Raw genomic sequence first — 17,069 nt, forward strand, 5'->3', positions numbered from 1 at the left:
ACTGCAACCAAATCAGAGAAGAAGAGAGACAGATGAGGTCGCTAATTAACTGCCTTCCTTAATCCCTGAACATCTGCAGCGCAAGATCTTACAGTGGCTGCCTCACATATGCATTTTTTTCCTCATTTCCCTCTCCTTTTTACCTTTTGTCCAGTGAAAATGTTCTACTAGTCAAAGCACTCCACCTTATTGTTTTCTGCAGTGAGTTTTTGATCAGAGGCAGATTTAAACATGATGTTAAATTGTATAGTACTTGAGGAAGTGCTGCAGATTTGCAGTGATGAGTAGGACAGCGTGTTGGATGCATCCTTCCCCAGCCACTGACTGCAGATGGGAGCTGGGAGCTGCCTGTCCTGTCTAGGCCACTGTCCTCAAGTAGAACCAAAGTCAGTGCCAAGGAAAACAGCCCCAGGCCACACAAATGAGCACTCTTTTTTTTTTTTTTTTCCCCTTGAAAGTATTGCAAGTGTCAGCTTTAACGTAATGTAAGAAACTGCTAGCAGGAATTTTTCCCTTGTGGGAACCATGAGCAGCTGAGGGGCAGCGGATGAGGAAATCAGCAAGCTGCAGAATATTCTCCTTGATGCGAGAGCAACCAATAGCAGTGTTTGCTGAACATTTCTGCGTGTGGAAATGAGGTTTGTAAGCAGTCACATGAAGCAGCTTAAAGCTAGCACAAAGCTGGGACATCTCAATACTCACAGGAAGATGTGATACGGAACAGTGGCATCCCAGAATACCCTGAGCTGGAAGGGCCCATAGGATCTTGGACTGTGCAGGACCTCCTGCCAACGTGTGTATTGTTCAGGAAGCAAACACAATTTCCATGACCCTGTGCAAATATATGCACACTGATAGCACGCTGTAACAGATAGGTACAAACACTGCACTGCACGCAATGACATTTATGTAGAATTTTCCCCTAGCTCTTACAAAACAGCAGGCCTTGGGGTCCTGGCAGTGCCCAGCACACAATCCCTCACACAGTCCCAGCTCCAGCTGGCTCTCTGAGCCTCAGGGGAGGCACAGCTACCAGGGCACAGGGCAGGCTGCTGTGCTGAGTTTCAGTCTCACCTTCATGCAGAAATGTCGTGCAGATGGAGCTGTGTGTCACTAGGGGCCACCATAGGCCTTCTGAGAGGAGCTGCCTGTGCGAGTCTGTATTGCTTGCTGCAGCTAGCAAGTCGGTGCTGGAACCTGAACGTGCTTCGTGACAATTACATAACAAAATTTCACGTATTGCCCACTTTTCTGTTCCCATATCCAGAAGAAAAATTTTTTGCATAATTCTTGTGGCCAGATGTGTAAGGCAGTATTTATCTTCACAGCCACAAGCTGTAGTTACAAAGAGTTCAGTGGTGTTTGTGGCAGTGAGCTTGTTAAGCAACAGCTCTGAGTATTTTCTGTGTCTGAACCTCCTGTAATGACAGACACGTTCATTATCCATTCAGCTGATGCCCCTGTCTTCATTGCTGGAGCTCAAATACCTTAATCTTTAGAGAGAATTAAACTTTAGACATTAAATATACATATATAGACATTAAATATACATATTTTTTTATTATTTGTGTGCTTTGTTTGATTTTGTTGTGTTTTTACATAGTAGCTATGTAATTTCCAGTGGAACATATTGGTCAGAAAGTGTGCCTCAGTAGGAAGGAAGGACAGAAGTGGTGGTGGTGATTTTCTAGCACTGATAACTTTAACATTCCAGTTTTTGGCCTGGTTCTAACAACACTGCATGCTCCCTGCTTTGTGGTTGCACTGCTAAGAGTTCCTTCCTGTTTATTTGTTTTAAGCCCTTTATGCTGCAGTTTCTTGTTTGTGTGATCCAGGCATTGGAGGTCTCAGCTGGAGCTCGGACTTTCCTCTGAAGGTTTCACACTTTGTTCCACAGAGGTCCTGCATGGTTTGTCAGCCGCTTGTCAGCTTGTTTCTTTCCTCTTCTTTTCCCTGTCTGCTTCAAATAATTATTCCTCTAAATTAATTATGTTTTCTCTAATTAAATTGTATTCCTCATTTTCACTGCTTTCATTAGAGCTTAATGACAGCCTATCAAATTAAATCCCTTTGGCTTGTCCTCAGGATGTTGCAAAGCAAAGAAGGTTTACCCCTGAAGTCTAGATAGTTATTGAAAGTGCCTTTGCCACAGCTGATGTTGTGATTTTATGCCTTTAAGCTTCTGATGTATATTCAGACATTCAAAAGGCAGTTTAACGTGTCTGGAAGCAGCAGCAGTGCTCCTGTCCTGCCATCAGGTCACGTCTGGTCCTTCGTCAGCTGTACGCTTCTATCGTAAGGACAGTCCAGAACTCAAACGTGAGGAATTGTGTTCAATGTGATCCTGGGAGCAGCTCCTTTATGCCAACCCTTAGGTGTACGGCTCAAAAAGGTCATTTCAGTATAGCTCTACAAATAAAAATACCTTCAAAACACGGCTTGATAAGAAACAGAATTATAGTGAGGCAGGAGTTCTGAGGATGCAGTGTGCAGTAAAACAGGCCCAGATGCTTCCTGCTTTCTCAAAGCCAAACACCCATGCGGGGCCAGCAATTAAGATGCATTGCAGAATAGCTTGGGCAGTGGGGGGCAGGGGGTGCAGACCTCTCAAGCATCATTCTTCATTTGCTTTCCCATTTATAGATTCTTCCCTCTTCTGCATGATTCATACGCAGGAGCAGGCATCTCCCAGCAGAACTGCAGAAACCTTTATAGGTCAGGGTGTGGACATTGTGAAATGTTTTACTGGCTCTTCCACCTATTCTCTGTGCTTCAGTAATAGCATGCAAACAGTGTTTTTAGCAGTGATGTAAATGCTAGATTTTGTTTTCTGCTCTTGCTGAAATTACTAGCTTAATTTTGCAGCTGTTTTAACAAGGCAGGTACAAAGCAAAAATTTTGCATTCAAGAGAAGTATCTTGCTTGTAAATAAGAAAGAGAGCTGCCAATGTGTGGCCACATCACCAGAAAGAATGTGTGATTAATGGCACCAACCATGACTGCATTACCTCATCGCAGACCTCTTCCAGAGGATCAACAATTCACTTACCAAAGCTGTGTATTGTAATGCACCTTAATAAGTTCTAACATTTCTACAAGTGAAATGAGCTGTGACTCATACGCATTCTGGAGTGCATTCAAGTCTGTTATAAATACGTTGGAGGATTATTTAGTGCAGGACTTCCTTAAATGGCAGGTGAAACTACGAGCGGGGATTTGAGAATGCTGGTGGTTTCAGCCTCCTTTTATAGCCTGAAAGTTCCTCAGTCTTGTCAGTTTGCTGTAGTGTTACATCACTCAGTCAGCCTTAGAAATGATATTATGTCCTGCTGGGGTTTTTCTGCCATTCAATTCCATCTGTGGGAAATCGAATGTCTTCATTTTGAGCCTGTTCTTCTTTATGATCTTTCAAATCAGAAAAATTGCAGATTCCCTTGGGCCTGGGTCAGTCACTTCTTTGATACTGAATGAGCACCTCTGTATGTGTTTAATACTAACGTGGAATAAATTCCAGCTCACAGCGTGTTCAAACAGTCGTACAATAAAATAATGCCATAAAGCACAGTACCACACTTGTGAAGATTTCCTTTCCTTCCAGACACTGATCTCAGTCTCAGTGAAAGCAGGACAAACCCCATCTCTTTTTTAGAGTTTCCCAAATTCTACAAAATCACCAAAACTGCTGTCAGTGTTGCTCACAGCAGTGATCTGTGCAGGGCTGCTGACTCGGAGTGCCCGCATTGTGTGGGTGCTGGCTGGGATGGAGGATTGCTGCAGCTGCTCTTTGCTGAAGGTGCCTTACCTGATAGCTGAGGGAAGTAGGAGCTGTGAAGTGATGAACTCCAGTTTGGCCTCTCTTGGTGATGTTCTTTGCAGCCCTCAGCAGATCATGTCATCTCTTTTACCAGTTTCTTAAGCAGTAAGAAAGGGAATGCTTGTGCCATTCCCACCCGTTATCTCCCTAACTTCATTTCTCAGTGTGTTGTGAGAATATGATGCTGACCATATGTAGAAGTGGTAGATGCTAATATCATGATTTGTTATTGAGAGTAAAGAACAAAACTTCAGAACTAATAATGAATGACCTGCAGATGCCGGGTACCATAAGGCCAGTGACACAGCATCGTTAGCTGTCCCAGTAAAAGGAATCATCAGTGACACATCCTATTCTGAAGTCAGGAGAAATGCCTAGGAATAAGCTTTTTTTGCCATAGAATAACTGCTTTCATTTAGCAAGCAGAGTACAGTGTAACTAATATGTATATGTTTAAGGACTAATTGGTTTAATTCAGTTATTAAAAGCAGCCGGCATGGATATATTAGAGCATGGATGTGTGATGACGTTGGTAAATTGAACTGAGGTCAGTGAGGAGCTGTGCTGGGCTGAGCGCTGCGGCAGGGACACAGCTGTGAGCAGGGGAGTGGAGCAGCTCTGCTTTGCACCTCAGCGCTGCTGTGCCGAGCTGAGAGCAGTGCAGGGACACGAGGAGGGCAGTGCAGGGACACGAGGAGGGCAGTGCAGGGACACCAGCAGTGCACCTCCGTGCTGCGTGGGACGCTGGGCACAGCAAAGCCAATGTGCTGCACAAAGGTGTGAAAGAAGGACAGGTTTGTTCTCTATTGCTCGTTCTACAGCTGTTCAGTTTTCTTTCTTCACAGCTTAGCACAATCAAAACAAGTGCAAAACAGATCCTCTCCTTTGGCTTACAAGTTTGGGACTGGTTAGAAGTTTTAATAAGAACCTGTATCACAAGAATGCCAACGTGCTTTGTGAATTTGATAAATACGTACAGCTTTAAGTAATACAGGAAACTGTTCAGGAGCACCCAGGCACATTTTGTCCAGCTGCTACGAACACCAGATCTGGCTTGCTGGATCTGGTAAGCCGTAAGGAAGGACATTGTTAGTTAGCCAAGAGTTACCAGTCCTGTATTACAAGTTTTACCCAATTTAAAGAAACCATTAGGTAATCCATTCGATGCTTTTGGGATCTTTGTGCAACAAGGGTGGAGAGTTGGGGGAGGGGGCAGGGGGGGATCATGGACTGGTCGTAACTTGCTGGTAAGAACTCGTGGTGTTGTAGAGGTGGACTTGGTTTATTTTAGATCTGCATTGTCTTTGAAATTTTCTTTTGTGAGCCATGTTTCAAAGGAAAGCTGGTAATAAGATCCTGCACGAAAATCCGTCATGAGGAGATATGAAAGAGTACTGTGACAATTTCACTCATGAATATGAGACTGCCCAGAACAAACTGTTTTATGTGTAGATGCTGACTTTGGAATGCAAATCCACAGACACTCTTGGTGCTCCACTTTGTCTCTCTTTGTTCTGCTTTCCGGGTTTCACTGTCTACTGCCCTAATAACACTGCTGTTTCTCATGCTTAGCTTTTAGTGTTGTGTATCTCTGGAAACTTTCATGTTGCTGCTGGGGTCTGAGCTGGGGCTGGGCTGGTCTGAGGAAGGGGACGGAGCCTGGGTTTGGCTGAGCAGCGCGGGTCTCTGCCTTCCTGCGCACACACCTTGCTATGCACTGCATACAGCAGCCGTCCTGATCCATCAACCAAAACAGTGAGCATCAATAAGAAAGCAAATTGCTGAAGTGGAGTTTTGAATTAAATAGGTCACTGAGAATGTATGGGAGTGTATGGGGAATTACTTACAGTCTTGGAAGGAAAATGTGTAAAGATAACTGAAGGAAATTTCTCTAAAACTGAAGAATAAATAAATGTTTTGAGGATGTAAAGTGTACTTTTCAACGCTGCTGATAATGCTGCTTTAAATGGCAGCAACCAGAAGCTGTATAGAAGAAAATCTGACAGTTTTGCATATAAATGTCACGTGTAACTTGCACCACCTCTTTTTCTATCTGCACCCTTCCAGCTTCATGCTGCTCCATCAGTGAGGAGCTCTTTGGCCTCTTTCTGTAGCCCTGCCATTTTGGGCAGGGGCATGTTTAAGAATAAGCAAAATCAGAAATTCCAATAACCAGTACGAGTAAAGGAAAAGAGTTTATTGGCAGCAGTGAGGTATATGTAAGAGACATGAGACCAGGAGAAGAAGTCAGAGATTATTCACTTTAAATTATAGTTAATTTTCAGAGCAGTAAATGAACCACAGATGGAGATTCATGCCCCAGTGAGGCGTGCATAATACATACATTACCAGCCCAGACAGTCATCTTGATTGAATAGTTTGGCTCCAGCGTTTTGATGACTAAAAGCTCTTTAACAGCATCAGCTCTGCCTAGCTCTGCGTGGCGCTTTGCAATGTTGGGCTGCAGATGGCTGCAGGAGCGTCGCACCGAGGACCAGCACACAGCTGGCAGTTGCAGAGCAGCCAGCAGAGGCAGCACAGCAGCCCACCAGGAGCAGAGGAGCTAGCAGAACGTTTTCCTTCACTCTTGCTGGTGGATCTGGTTGGTGGTGGAGGACATCAGCTGCCCATTCACGCTGTCATGCACAATCGCTTTGATCTTTCCATTGGTCAGTTCAGCATATTCTGGAAGAAAATGAAAGGTTAATTATACCAGACTTTGGGGAAACTTCATTTACAGTAATTTACCAGCTACCTCAACTGATTTATCTTTACATGTTTTCCTTTAAGTCAATACTTATTACTGCTCTGTGTGAAATTTACAGACAGAGTCACCCTGGGCCTTGTCCAGGTCAGGGCAAATGAATAGCAAAGCTGCATCACAGCCAATGCAAATCTGACTTCAGAGCAGATTCACCTGCATGTCCGTAGGTCATGCTCATACCAGAAGAGGAGTTTCCAGACATGCAGATTTTGTTTGCTCTCATGCTCTCAGACTGTTTTAGTCACCACATGGAGTCTTTATGCCTCCTCATCTGCCATGAAAGCTTTAGTCTCGAGCCCAGGCTTTGGCCATGTCTCACAGGCAGGGCTGTGTGTGGAGCAGCTGTGAGAGGGCAGATGCAGCAGAATGTGCTGTGAAGTGCAGTCCTTCACAAGCCTGATGAATCACAGAAGTTATTCTCAAATATGGCCTGCATGAGGAGCCAACTGCAGTGTAACCCTTCCGTAGCTCTGCCGTGTGAGGTGAAAATGGAGTCAAGTTTGATAGGAAATGACAAAGTTAGAAGTCACTACAGAGAACAAAATAAAGGACTTTTACCTTCAGCTTTTGATTCACATCTTCTTGTTATCCTGTAAAGATGATGAAACAAAGACAAAATAATGAAAATACTGATTTTAAGAAGTTATTCTTCCCCTTCTTCTCACTGGTTCTAAGACCTTGTACAGGTATGAGATGAGAAAAGCCCCGGTTTGGGCTGTGATAAATAATGTGGAGCCACCTGTCCTGCACTGCATGCTGCAGATTCTCACTGATGCAGGTTACACATCTTCCCTGTTCTGATTTGGCATAAATTAGGCGTACTCTGTACATAAGACAGGAGAACAAAGGGCAGAGAGGTGCAGCCATTTCTGAATGTAGATTCAGACAAGACACAGATGGGGAAAGACAGCAGCTCAGCAGAGGGACACATGGTGGAGGTTTTGATTGCTGGTATTTGTAGCTGCACATGGCTGACCCACACATCTGCACTTGTCTCCACGCTTCTCCTTGACCTAGAATCTAAAAATCATTTAAATATCTATATATTGTTATATTAATTTAGATAATCCGAAGTAAGATACATGTTTCTCTGCATACCAAGTGGCTCAAGCTTTGTATTACAATCCATCAAATTAAAATATCAACCCCTCTGTAGCATGGGACTCACAAACTTTGACTGAGTGTAAACAAACAAACAAATAAGCTGAACTTGGAACTCTCTTCTCATCTGTTCCAGTCGGGGCAGCTTTGCCTTACCTGTCCACATTCCCTTCCAGCAGCAGGCGGTAGGTGGAGATTTCCTTCTCCAGGCGTGTTTTAATCCCGAGCAGAACCCTGTATTGGTTGTGTTGCTGCCTGATGTCATGGCGAAGCTGGCTTAGCTCTTCCTCACATTTGGAGATGATCTGCTGCATGTTTTGAAGTGCGACAGCGTAGTGATGGCGAGTGTCAGCCAAGGTGTCCTCCAGCATGTGTTTCTGACAGAACAGACAGTAAAATTCTACGGTTATGAGGGATGTAGTATGTAATAGAGAAATATCAGCAAATTTGGTCTCTGATCAGAATAGTAGAAAAGTTAGACTGTGGTCATTTAAACACGTGCACTTGAATCATTATTCATGTGAAGATAGCAGAATCATGACGTTATGTGTGCATAATGAATGGCAGAAAATGAGTAATTGAGCCCTGCCATATTCCTTATGCTCAAAAACGGTGTTCCTGTATTTTCTTCTCCCCATATTTTGTTTGTTTGTAAGGTGAGATATACATTTTTCACATCCTGCTGATGGTTGCTGAATCTATTTTGCATATTCTGGCAAAGCATGGCCCAAATTTCAATTTCACTTCAATAACTACAACAAAATTGCACTCGGCATAATTTAAGCAGAGAATTGGTCCAAGAAGGTTCCTAAGAATTTATGATGCAACAGTGGGCAGCCAGAGATGTCTGCCATAGATACCTTACTCAGCTGCGCCTGCAGCTCGATGTCCAGGGACTGTAAGGTCCGTGTTAGGTCCTTGATCTCGTTCTCACTGCTCTGTATCTGTTCTGGATTGGGGGCTGCTGCCAGGGACACAGCTGTGCTCTGCGGAGCAAAGGCAGGAGAAAAGTTCAGTGGTTCTGGTCAGTCAGTGCAGCAATGGGGGTCTTTGAAATGAGCAGGAAAGAGCTGTTACCAGTTCTTTGTACCAACTGTCAAGGCTCTGACGATTCTTTTCTATTATGGCTTCATAATCTTCCCTTATTTCTGCCAGAATCTTGGCCAGGTCTTCAGGAGGCGGCGCGTTTACTTTCACATTGACTTTGAAGTCCTGTGATGAGCGATTTGCTTCCATGTCCTATTGGTACAGGCAGAGGAAACAAGAACATTTGTCTGTGAAAAGGGAAACAGTTTCCATACCTATACTTGTCTCATCTTCAGTTCTGTCCTCCCAGAATGCCCCAGATACTCCTTTTCATTGTGGTAAGGTTAACTGGCACCTACACCCCCCGTTTGGGAGGTTTATGTGGATAATGCTGTGACATGACTTAAACCAGGACTGATACCTGCTGCCATGGCAGAGCTGTGAGAGAGAAATCAGTAGAGAACCGTGTCGGAAGATCTTGTCAAATAAAGCTTCTGGAAGATGTATGCACTGAAGCAGTAACATTTTTAGTTTACTTATCTGTTAAGAACATAAAACCTTTCATGAAAATCTAACAGTAATTTCGTATTTCTTACCTGGTATGTTAATATTTATGGAACTATAACTAAGTTTACAGGATAGTAATATAAAGGTTCTGTGTAATTGTTAAAGGAGTAATTGGATTAAAACATATAATTACTCTGTAAACAACATAATTACAGGACAAGTTGAGCAGGTCTGCTCACATTCCTGTGCTGTAGCACAATCCTGTGTGCTAGGTACCATTTTCAGCAGCACCCAGGCAAAGCAGCATTGCAGGCATGACATCACAGCCTCTGAAATGCAGATCAGCTGGACACAGCCATGGCTCTGCTGGTTGCCTCCATCCCAAGAACTGATCTGATATAGCTGTTCAGTGTATGTCAGTTTATGCTATGAGGGAACCAGCCAAGGAAAGCTGCACCTACTGCTGTGTAACCCTCGTGTTTGTACTCTCCTTTGTAGCAATCCACAGATACTGAGTAGGATGTTTGGCACTGCATTAGGTAATAACTGAAAACAACATTAGCTCAAGCAAAATGAAAGCAGCATGTTGACACACAGTGGTTTTATATAAAGGGGAATAACAGATATTATTGTGGTATAGCTCTGAAAGAAGTCAGAGCAGCACTATTTTTTCTGACACGGATTATTATCTATTTAATTGTGCTTAGAATTTTGCAAGAATAAGCAGTCTTACTTGACTCCATTAACCACTGTGTTCAGTTTTGGTCCTCTGAGAATTCAGCAGCCTGATGGAACAGGAGGGGATAAGCTGACCTCGAGGGGTCCCTTCCAACCTCCATCTCTGTGATTCTGTGATTCTGTGCAGTGATATATCCAGAGTTGAGGGGAAATTTGGTGATCAGTCAAACTGAACAGCAACCAGTGATGTTTCCTGTGTACAACATCTCTGTGTGTGTATGTAAGTATTTCTGAGAACATTTATGTCAAACATGTGAGTTGTTAGCTATGTATGACAAAAGAGTAGGTGACTAGAAAAGAGCCTGGGAGAAAACACAGCAAGTTGCTATTCTTGCTGAGGTCCCAGTGTGACTGGTAATGTTGTACATAAGCCTTATGCTTCATCTGACTCTCATTGGCTTCTTTAGAAACGTAACTGGGTCCTGAATCATCAATCCCATTTATAGATTATGGATCTTACTCCAAGTTAATTACACAGTAGCACAGATTTGTGTGATGGTGTAACTTTTTTTTACCTCCTCATGGTCTTTCCTCCTGAGGATGTGTTCTTCTCTCAAGCCTTCAATTTCCATTTCCAGATCTGTTGTAATAATGGTGAGGCCATCGAGTTCCTTACGCAGGTTCTCAACATCGCACTGCACTCCCTGCCTCCGGGTCTTCTCTGCTTCATACCTTGGTCAGGAGAAAGAAAGCAAAGCCCGCTCACTGAGAGCTGCTTCTAGCCTCTCATACAAGTAGTAGCAAAGAAACATTATTTGCAATTGTTGCTTTCTGTGTTTTTTTAAACGGTCAGTTTTCAGTCCATCAGAGGACAGGAAAGAAGCCAGTTGCTAACACTGCTCTCTGACCCCTCACAGTTTGACATCTTTATGAATCAAGGTCAGAAGGGCTCTGCTATATCTTCCCTTGGGCACCTGGAGCACTTCTGCTCCTCCAAATCTGCCCCTTTCCTCCCCTCTGTGTGGGCTGTGCTGGCGTTGGTACGCTCAGCCCTCAGACTTACTCTATTCATTCCAGCCCCTCAGTGCAGTTCCACTATTGCCTTTTCACAACACTACTGAATGATAAAGAGAAGCAAGGCGACCTAAGGCATGCAGTGTGCCAGGTCCTTGTGTTTGTTACAGTATTACCAAGAGCTGAGATGTGTAAATAGCTGATCATCATCTGTTAAAAGTAAGACCAGATATCTGCATGATTCCCAAGAAGTCTGATTAACAGAAATGTGAACTCCTTTCCTGTGCCAAGACCTGCCTGGAAGCTCTCAGTCCAAGCATTTGGGCTTTTTAGATGGTCTGAGAACTCTTTCAGCAGTGTACTGATCAAGCAGACTGCACTGAGAGCCTGGGAAGCATTGGCCCTATTGCTGTGACAGAAGTAAGAACAGGAAGCAGAGGATGCTGAAGGACAGAGAATCCAAAGCAGAGGATGCTGAAGGACAGGTCTTTCTTGCAGAGCTGGGTGGGAGAGGTGATAACTGCAGGAAGTAGATTTGGGCTGGATTAGGGAAGCGTATGGTGCGGAGAAGAGTTAATTGGTGCTCTCAGATGACAGTGTGAATACCATTTGTCACCAGTATCAAGTGTCTGCTGTAAAACCTGCTCTTCAGGACCTGAACAAAGTATCATAAACAGGGTGACTCGAGTTCAGCAATCTGAACGTTCTTCACCCTTTTTTAATCATTTTTTTTAAACTACTTTTGTTCCGCATTGGTTCCATTTATCTGCTGTCACCAGAAATCTGCCATCAAATCAATGTCCTGCTGAATTGTCAGGAAGAAAGATCCAGCTTAATCCTCTGTCAAACAATGAGGAAACAAAGAAGTTCTTACTTGAGCCTGAAGTCTTCAGACGCCATGTTAGCGTTGTCGATCTGCAGGAGGATGCTGGCGTTGGTGATCTTCCCGTCCTCAATCTGCAAAACAGCAAATAACCTGTGTGTGCTTCCTTATGGATGCCCCTGCTCATATCAAACGTATGAACAGGAGAAGTCCCAGGGTCAGGAGAGCAAATGAATAGAAGTTTAGTTTCTTGATTAATTTACATATTTCCACAATTTTTGTCTATTATCATCATTTTTTGTTTGCTTTACTTTCCTGGATATGAAACAGGAGGGATTGTTTTGTTCCTGGCCAGGTAGTAGATATGGATAATTACACAGAAATCTCATGGAGATCACAGAACAATGATCTCTGTCTCCTTTTTTTTTTTTTTTTTGTGAAGTGATTTTGATTCTGTTCAGCACAGTTGGAAAAGCAGCTTTGGTCATCGTTAGGGCAAATTTCAGTAAGAAAGATTTCATTCTCCCTGTGTACAATTAAAACGCTGGAATTAATCACATACTAAAAAATATGCATCTGCATAAAGACCTTGTTGAGTCAGTGCTGAGATGCAGAGCTGTAATGATGATGGCAGCAGCTCCTGAGCAGCGCTGCCTGTGTCAGTGTGTCTGGAGCTGTGCAGGTGGCCGTTCTGAGGTTAACACTGGCTGTCATAATCCATCCCATTGTTCACTGTAACTGCACTGAAACCTCTAACAGCGTGTGGTGATTAATTCAGATTTTTTGTTTGCTTTCAAATGTTGAAATTTGCCCCAAAATGTGAAGGAGAAAGTGCGCCGTGTCAGACATGTAGTGCTCATGAGGAAGCTTTGAACAATAAATCCAAGTATGGAAAGTGCAGGATTGCACTCTAAATCTTTATGCATCTTGTACATAATTAGCAGCTGTAATTGTGGAGCATCGTGTCCTTTTCTAACAGGAAAGAGAAGTGTGGTTGCAGCTGCCTTCGCTCAGTGCTGCCGTACCAAACGAGGCACTGCGGCCACAGAGGAACCATTCTGTGATCAGAGCTCCCAACACTTGTGAGCAGCACTTCCCACACCCCCATGAATCATAGGGACACCAGGAAGTGGGAAAACTGTCCTCAAGTGTCAAAAGTTTACCTTCTGTAGTGAAAATCCGAACACCCAGGTGAAGTTTTAACTAATCTCTGGAACAGGACAGGCTGTGCATTCCTGAGCAATTAGCAGCACAGCGAGGTACGGCCCTGCGACGGCATCGAGGGGACTGGAGAAATCTGAGTGCCCCAAGTGTGTCAGTGCCTGGAATGCGTTGTCAGAGAAGAGGCAATTGTTGCTGTGGGAGGGAACAACCAAGAAGCCATGAGAGAGCACTGCTTGGGTTCTTTCACTCTGTGCCATTTCATACGAATGCGTCACGGCAATGCATGCAGCTGCAGTCCTGGCTGCCAAGGGAAGGGATCGTCCTGCTGTGCCCTGCATGAGGCAGCCGTCCTGCAGGCACTGCAGTGGCAGAAGGACAGACAGCTGTCAGGGGGCTGCAGAGGTGGTGAAGGCAGTGAGGGACGGGCAGCCGACATCCCTGGGTTTGCCCAGCAAGGCTCTCTGCACTCGTTCCTCTGTGTGTCTTCTGGTCAGCAGTGCGGATCCTGTCCCCTGAGTGCTCTGTAAACCAGTTTGGTTATTTGGCAGCACCAGATGCCTGGGTATGAACAACGAATGTGCTGGTGTTTACACAAATGACTTCACTTCATATGGAGCAGGGCTGGAGCGAGGCAGCGCGCTGCTCCACCGGGACGTTTGTCCTCTCGTGTCCGTGGGCACAGCGTGGTGCAGCGTGGACCAGGTGACTGTGCCTGCAGGTTTGGGTAGCCACTGTCATGGACTTTCTGGGTTATTGGATGGAAGTTCCTAAACTGTGTCTAAAAATCTTTTTAGGTGCTGAATTCATCTCACCATTTTAATTTGTGGGTAATTAATTTAATAATGATTAATAATTAAATGTTAAATTTTCACTCATTTTGCTGGCATGATGGTAATTGCAATAATTGATGGAGAAAGTGAAAATCCTGTGTTAAACCACTGAATTGTCACTTGTAGATGATCCTTTACCAGCACTGCCTGCCCAGCACCAGGACCATCGGGCTGCCAGCACTCTGTAGTGCATTAGGAATAACGCTTTGGGTGCAGCCCATTTGGAAGTGAGGGCTTTGCCACAGTCAGCACGGAGCTTTCAGTCATAGCATCTTTCTAAGCCTTTTCAATTTGTTAATTTCAAATCTATGTGAAAGCATTTATATTCCTGATGAATAAGTATTCATCTCTGGACCAGTTAACAACGAGGTGACAGGTTTGGAGACTGATGGCCTTCCTTTATCCTGAAAACTGAAATAGGTGATGGCAATCCTGGCTCTCTTACACGCTGCCTGTGGTCGGAGCACTTCATCTTCTGCCTGCAGGCAATGCATAACAGCGAGCACGGCTTTGCTGGAGCCCCGAGCTCCATCCGCAGGGCTGTGGGACTGCTGTGCTCCCAGGGCCTCTGGGAAAACATTTCTTGGGGTCGTGAGAATGCAAAGTGAGCAGACTGCAAGAAGTGGGCAAAAACAGCAGCATCGCAGTTGGAATAGCTCTGCTTTTTGCCCTGTGTGGCTGTGCAGTTAATTATGGTGATTAGTCACAGAGATGGTTACAGTGCTAAGTACGTTCATTACGAATACAGATTAATATTATGGTTAAATTTGAAGACACGTGAGTTTGGGAGACTGAAAGAGTTACTGTTGAACATTAATATTAACAACTGGCGAGAACCAGAATTTCTTCTTTTAATTATAGTGAAAACATCCACAAGGAATTTGTCACTGCTATTTCCTTAATTACAATGAAGTATTTTTCCATCTGATTACATAAGCTCATTGGACCCAAAAGTCCTGTAGTTTCATTGTCTGCTGCCACAGGAATCAAAGAAATGAAAGGCAGCAGAACTACGTCTGAGGACGGCGCGCATGAAAGAAGGCATTCACTTCAGGCTGCCTGCTTTTTAATTTGCTTGCCTACATGTGCAGTCAGAGGATCATATTCTGCCAGACGTGGTTCTGAAACCACAGTTTCATGTACAGCAATGAGCACCTGGCAGCACACGAGCACCTTTATGCTATCAGCCTGCACAGGGGCCCCTCGTTTCCCTTCCAGCCTTTCTTATTCCCCACTTTCCTCCTTGTGGAGGAAACGTTCGTGCCCAGCTCCTGTAACCACTTTCATTTGTATTTCTAACATTTAAAATGCTATTCTTAATTTTCTTTAAAGGAAAGCCATCAGCATAAATGAGGAGCCAGATCCCTTAGAGGAGCACAGAATGGCATAGCTGCTTATAGCTCTGACTTACCTGTCTTTGCATGTCAGTGACGTTTTGCTCGTACTGGTTGAAGTCATGTCTCTTTCCATGGGACTTTGTCCTGTGCCACTCTAGGATGCAGCTTTCGAGCTGAGCGTTGGCTGCTTCTAAGGAGCGGACCTTGTCCAGGTAGGCAGCCAAACGGTCATTCAGGTTTTGCATAGTCTGTTTCTCATTCCCACCCAGGAAGATGCTTTCCCAGTGGTGCTCGCCGAAGCATCCCCAGGATGCCCCTCCTCCGGCGGCCAGACAGAGGGGTCTGGCGGGGGAGAAAGAGGTGTGTGTGCCGCTGGCACCGTCTGCACTTGGAGGTCGGTAAGCAGTTCCTTGCTGGGCCAAACCACACCCTGCACTACCCCTGAGGGACCCAGAATAAAACTGGAAAGGGCCTTGGCTGGTACTCATGTTCGGCTCCGTTACGGATCTCACCCAATGTTTGACTGACTCGCACTGAGCAGCTCCTTAGCCTTCCCTGAGCGGCTTTATGCCTTCTCCTGTGGGAGTTCCCTTCGCTGAATGACTACAGCAAGATTGTGTCATCATGAAACGTGCTTCCTCTTGGTCAATTCTGAAGCATTTATGAGCCTGCACACACTGTTGTTATTATTTGGAATCACAGCCACATACCAGATTCCTTTTGCTTGTTTTCTTTCTTTTTTTTCTTCGCTTTTCATATTATAATTGCGAGGTGTGGCTAAAAGCAGTAGGTGTGGAACCGGATCGGCTCTGCCTCGGACTGTTGACTAAAACCCAGCAGCGAATGCGTTGTATTCTCGTGTTTGGAGGGGGAGATCGTCATCCGTCACAGAGCGCAGGGAGGCTGAGGGCAGGGGCTGCTCTGCCGGGCCGCTTTCCTGCTGCCGGAATTGTCAGCTTCCGAGCTGCGCACTCTGAGCCCTGCGGCACGGCGCGTCCTGCGGGGCTGTCCTGATGCACCCGGCCGCGTCCCACAGCTGCCGCCCAGCTGTTCCCTTCGGCCGCCTGTTTCACCGACAAACACCAGAACTACATCCTTTGCAATCTTTCCTACTCGTTTTATTCATGATTCGATGTGCGGTCATCTTTCAATTTCTGCAGTCTTGTTGAAATACAAAGATAATAAAGCGGGGATGTATTGCTGTTGCTAATGTGAGCACTATAAATATACTATAGCTGTAGAAAATATTCCGAAGTCTGTTATAATACTCCAAAAACTGAAGCTACCAATGGTGCAAATTGAGCTGGCACTGTGCAGAAATAGTCTCTCTCCGAAGTTCCAGGTCCCCTCTGAAGCTGCGTAAGTCAAAACCAGAGCGGATCAGCGCAGCCCCTGCCGTGCCGCCCCGTCCCGCACCCGGCAGCGGCGGCGGGCGCTGAGTTCGGTCGCCGCTCCGGGGGCACAAACCGAGCGGCTGCGCTGCGGTGCAGGGGCGGCCGGAGAGCAGCGGGGGATCTGTGACCCTACAACGCCCCGCATTCCGAAGGGTTCGGCTGGGGAGATGCTGCGGAATTATACTGACCTGGGAGAAGCCGCGGAATCCTTTTTTTTTTCAGTGTTCGTTTAAATTGAAATTCGGCAGCACTGAAGAAGCACCGCGTTTCGCCCAGCACCGCGGGGCAGAGGAGCCGGGGCCGGGCAGGGATCGGGCTCCGCCTCGTGGCTGCTTTGCGCCTCGGCTGCTGACGTCCGTGTTCTTATTTCTCACACACTTGATGGCATAGAAACGCTAAGAATGTTCTCCTAACAGCTACAGCTGTCGTCTGCTGTTGGAACATACTCCTCACTGTCAGCGCTGCAGCTTGAGAGTAACGGGAGCTTGAAGCGCCGGGCAGAAATGGAGAGCTAACTGCAATGAAACGTGACAGCAGGATGGAACCGGGGATGTCCTGCTGTTCGGTTCATCTCCACAAAGCTGAATTTCACACTGAGTTTTCCAGTCTGGCAGTTC

General features: G+C 45.4%; 1 protein-coding gene and 1 long non-coding RNA gene across 3 annotated transcripts; one reads left to right on the top strand and one right to left on the bottom strand.

Moving 5' to 3' along the window:
- Positions 1-4,583: 4,583 nt before the first annotated feature.
- LOC116233668 (keratin, type I cytoskeletal 23-like) lies at positions 4,584-16,746 on the bottom strand. Of its 2 annotated transcripts, none has more exons than XM_031600724.2 (9): positions 16,641-16,746; positions 15,133-16,122; positions 11,779-11,861; positions 10,466-10,622; positions 8,757-8,918; positions 8,540-8,665; positions 7,836-8,056; positions 7,137-7,168; positions 4,584-6,499 (listed from the first exon to the last, which is right to left on the bottom strand). In XM_031600724.2, the coding sequence occupies exons 2-9, from the start codon at positions 15,544-15,546 to the stop codon at positions 6,396-6,398; spliced, it is 1,299 nt and encodes a 432-aa protein (XP_031456584.1). In that variant the 5' UTR covers positions 15,547-16,122; positions 16,641-16,746; the 3' UTR covers positions 4,584-6,395. The 2 variants fall into 2 exon arrangements, with proteins under 2 accessions (XP_031456584.1, XP_089980981.1); XM_090124855.1 differs by having other exon boundaries at positions 15,133-16,413.
- LOC149914989 (uncharacterized) lies at positions 8,533-10,605 on the top strand. Its single transcript, XR_016459953.1, has 3 exons — positions 8,533-8,582; positions 10,078-10,170; positions 10,529-10,605. It is a non-coding gene; the product is annotated as an uncharacterized LOC149914989 (long non-coding RNA).
- Positions 16,747-17,069: the final 323 nt, after the last annotated feature.

Source organism: Phasianus colchicus, chromosome 26, assembly GCF_987193195.1.
Source record: "Phasianus colchicus chromosome 26, bPhaCol1.hap1.1, whole genome shotgun sequence".
In the NCBI taxonomy this organism is placed as follows: domain Eukaryota; kingdom Metazoa; phylum Chordata; class Aves; order Galliformes; family Phasianidae; genus Phasianus; species Phasianus colchicus.

What these genes read in the sequence shown, in the direction of transcription:
- LOC116233668 (XM_031600724.2), bottom strand. Translation starts at nt 15,546, where the DNA reads ATGAGTACCAGCCAAGGCCCTTTCCAGTTTTATTCTGGGTCCCTCAGG. An exon ending in TCACTGACATGCAAAGACAG is followed by an intron (nt 11,862 to 15,132) that starts GTAAGTCAGAGC and finishes GCTGTTTTGCAG; the next exon opens with ATTGAGGACGGGAAGATCAC. An exon ending in CTGGAAGGGAATGTGGACAG is followed by an intron (nt 7,169 to 7,835) that starts GTAAGGCAAAGC and finishes TCATCTTTACAG; the next exon opens with GATAACAAGAAGATGTGAAT.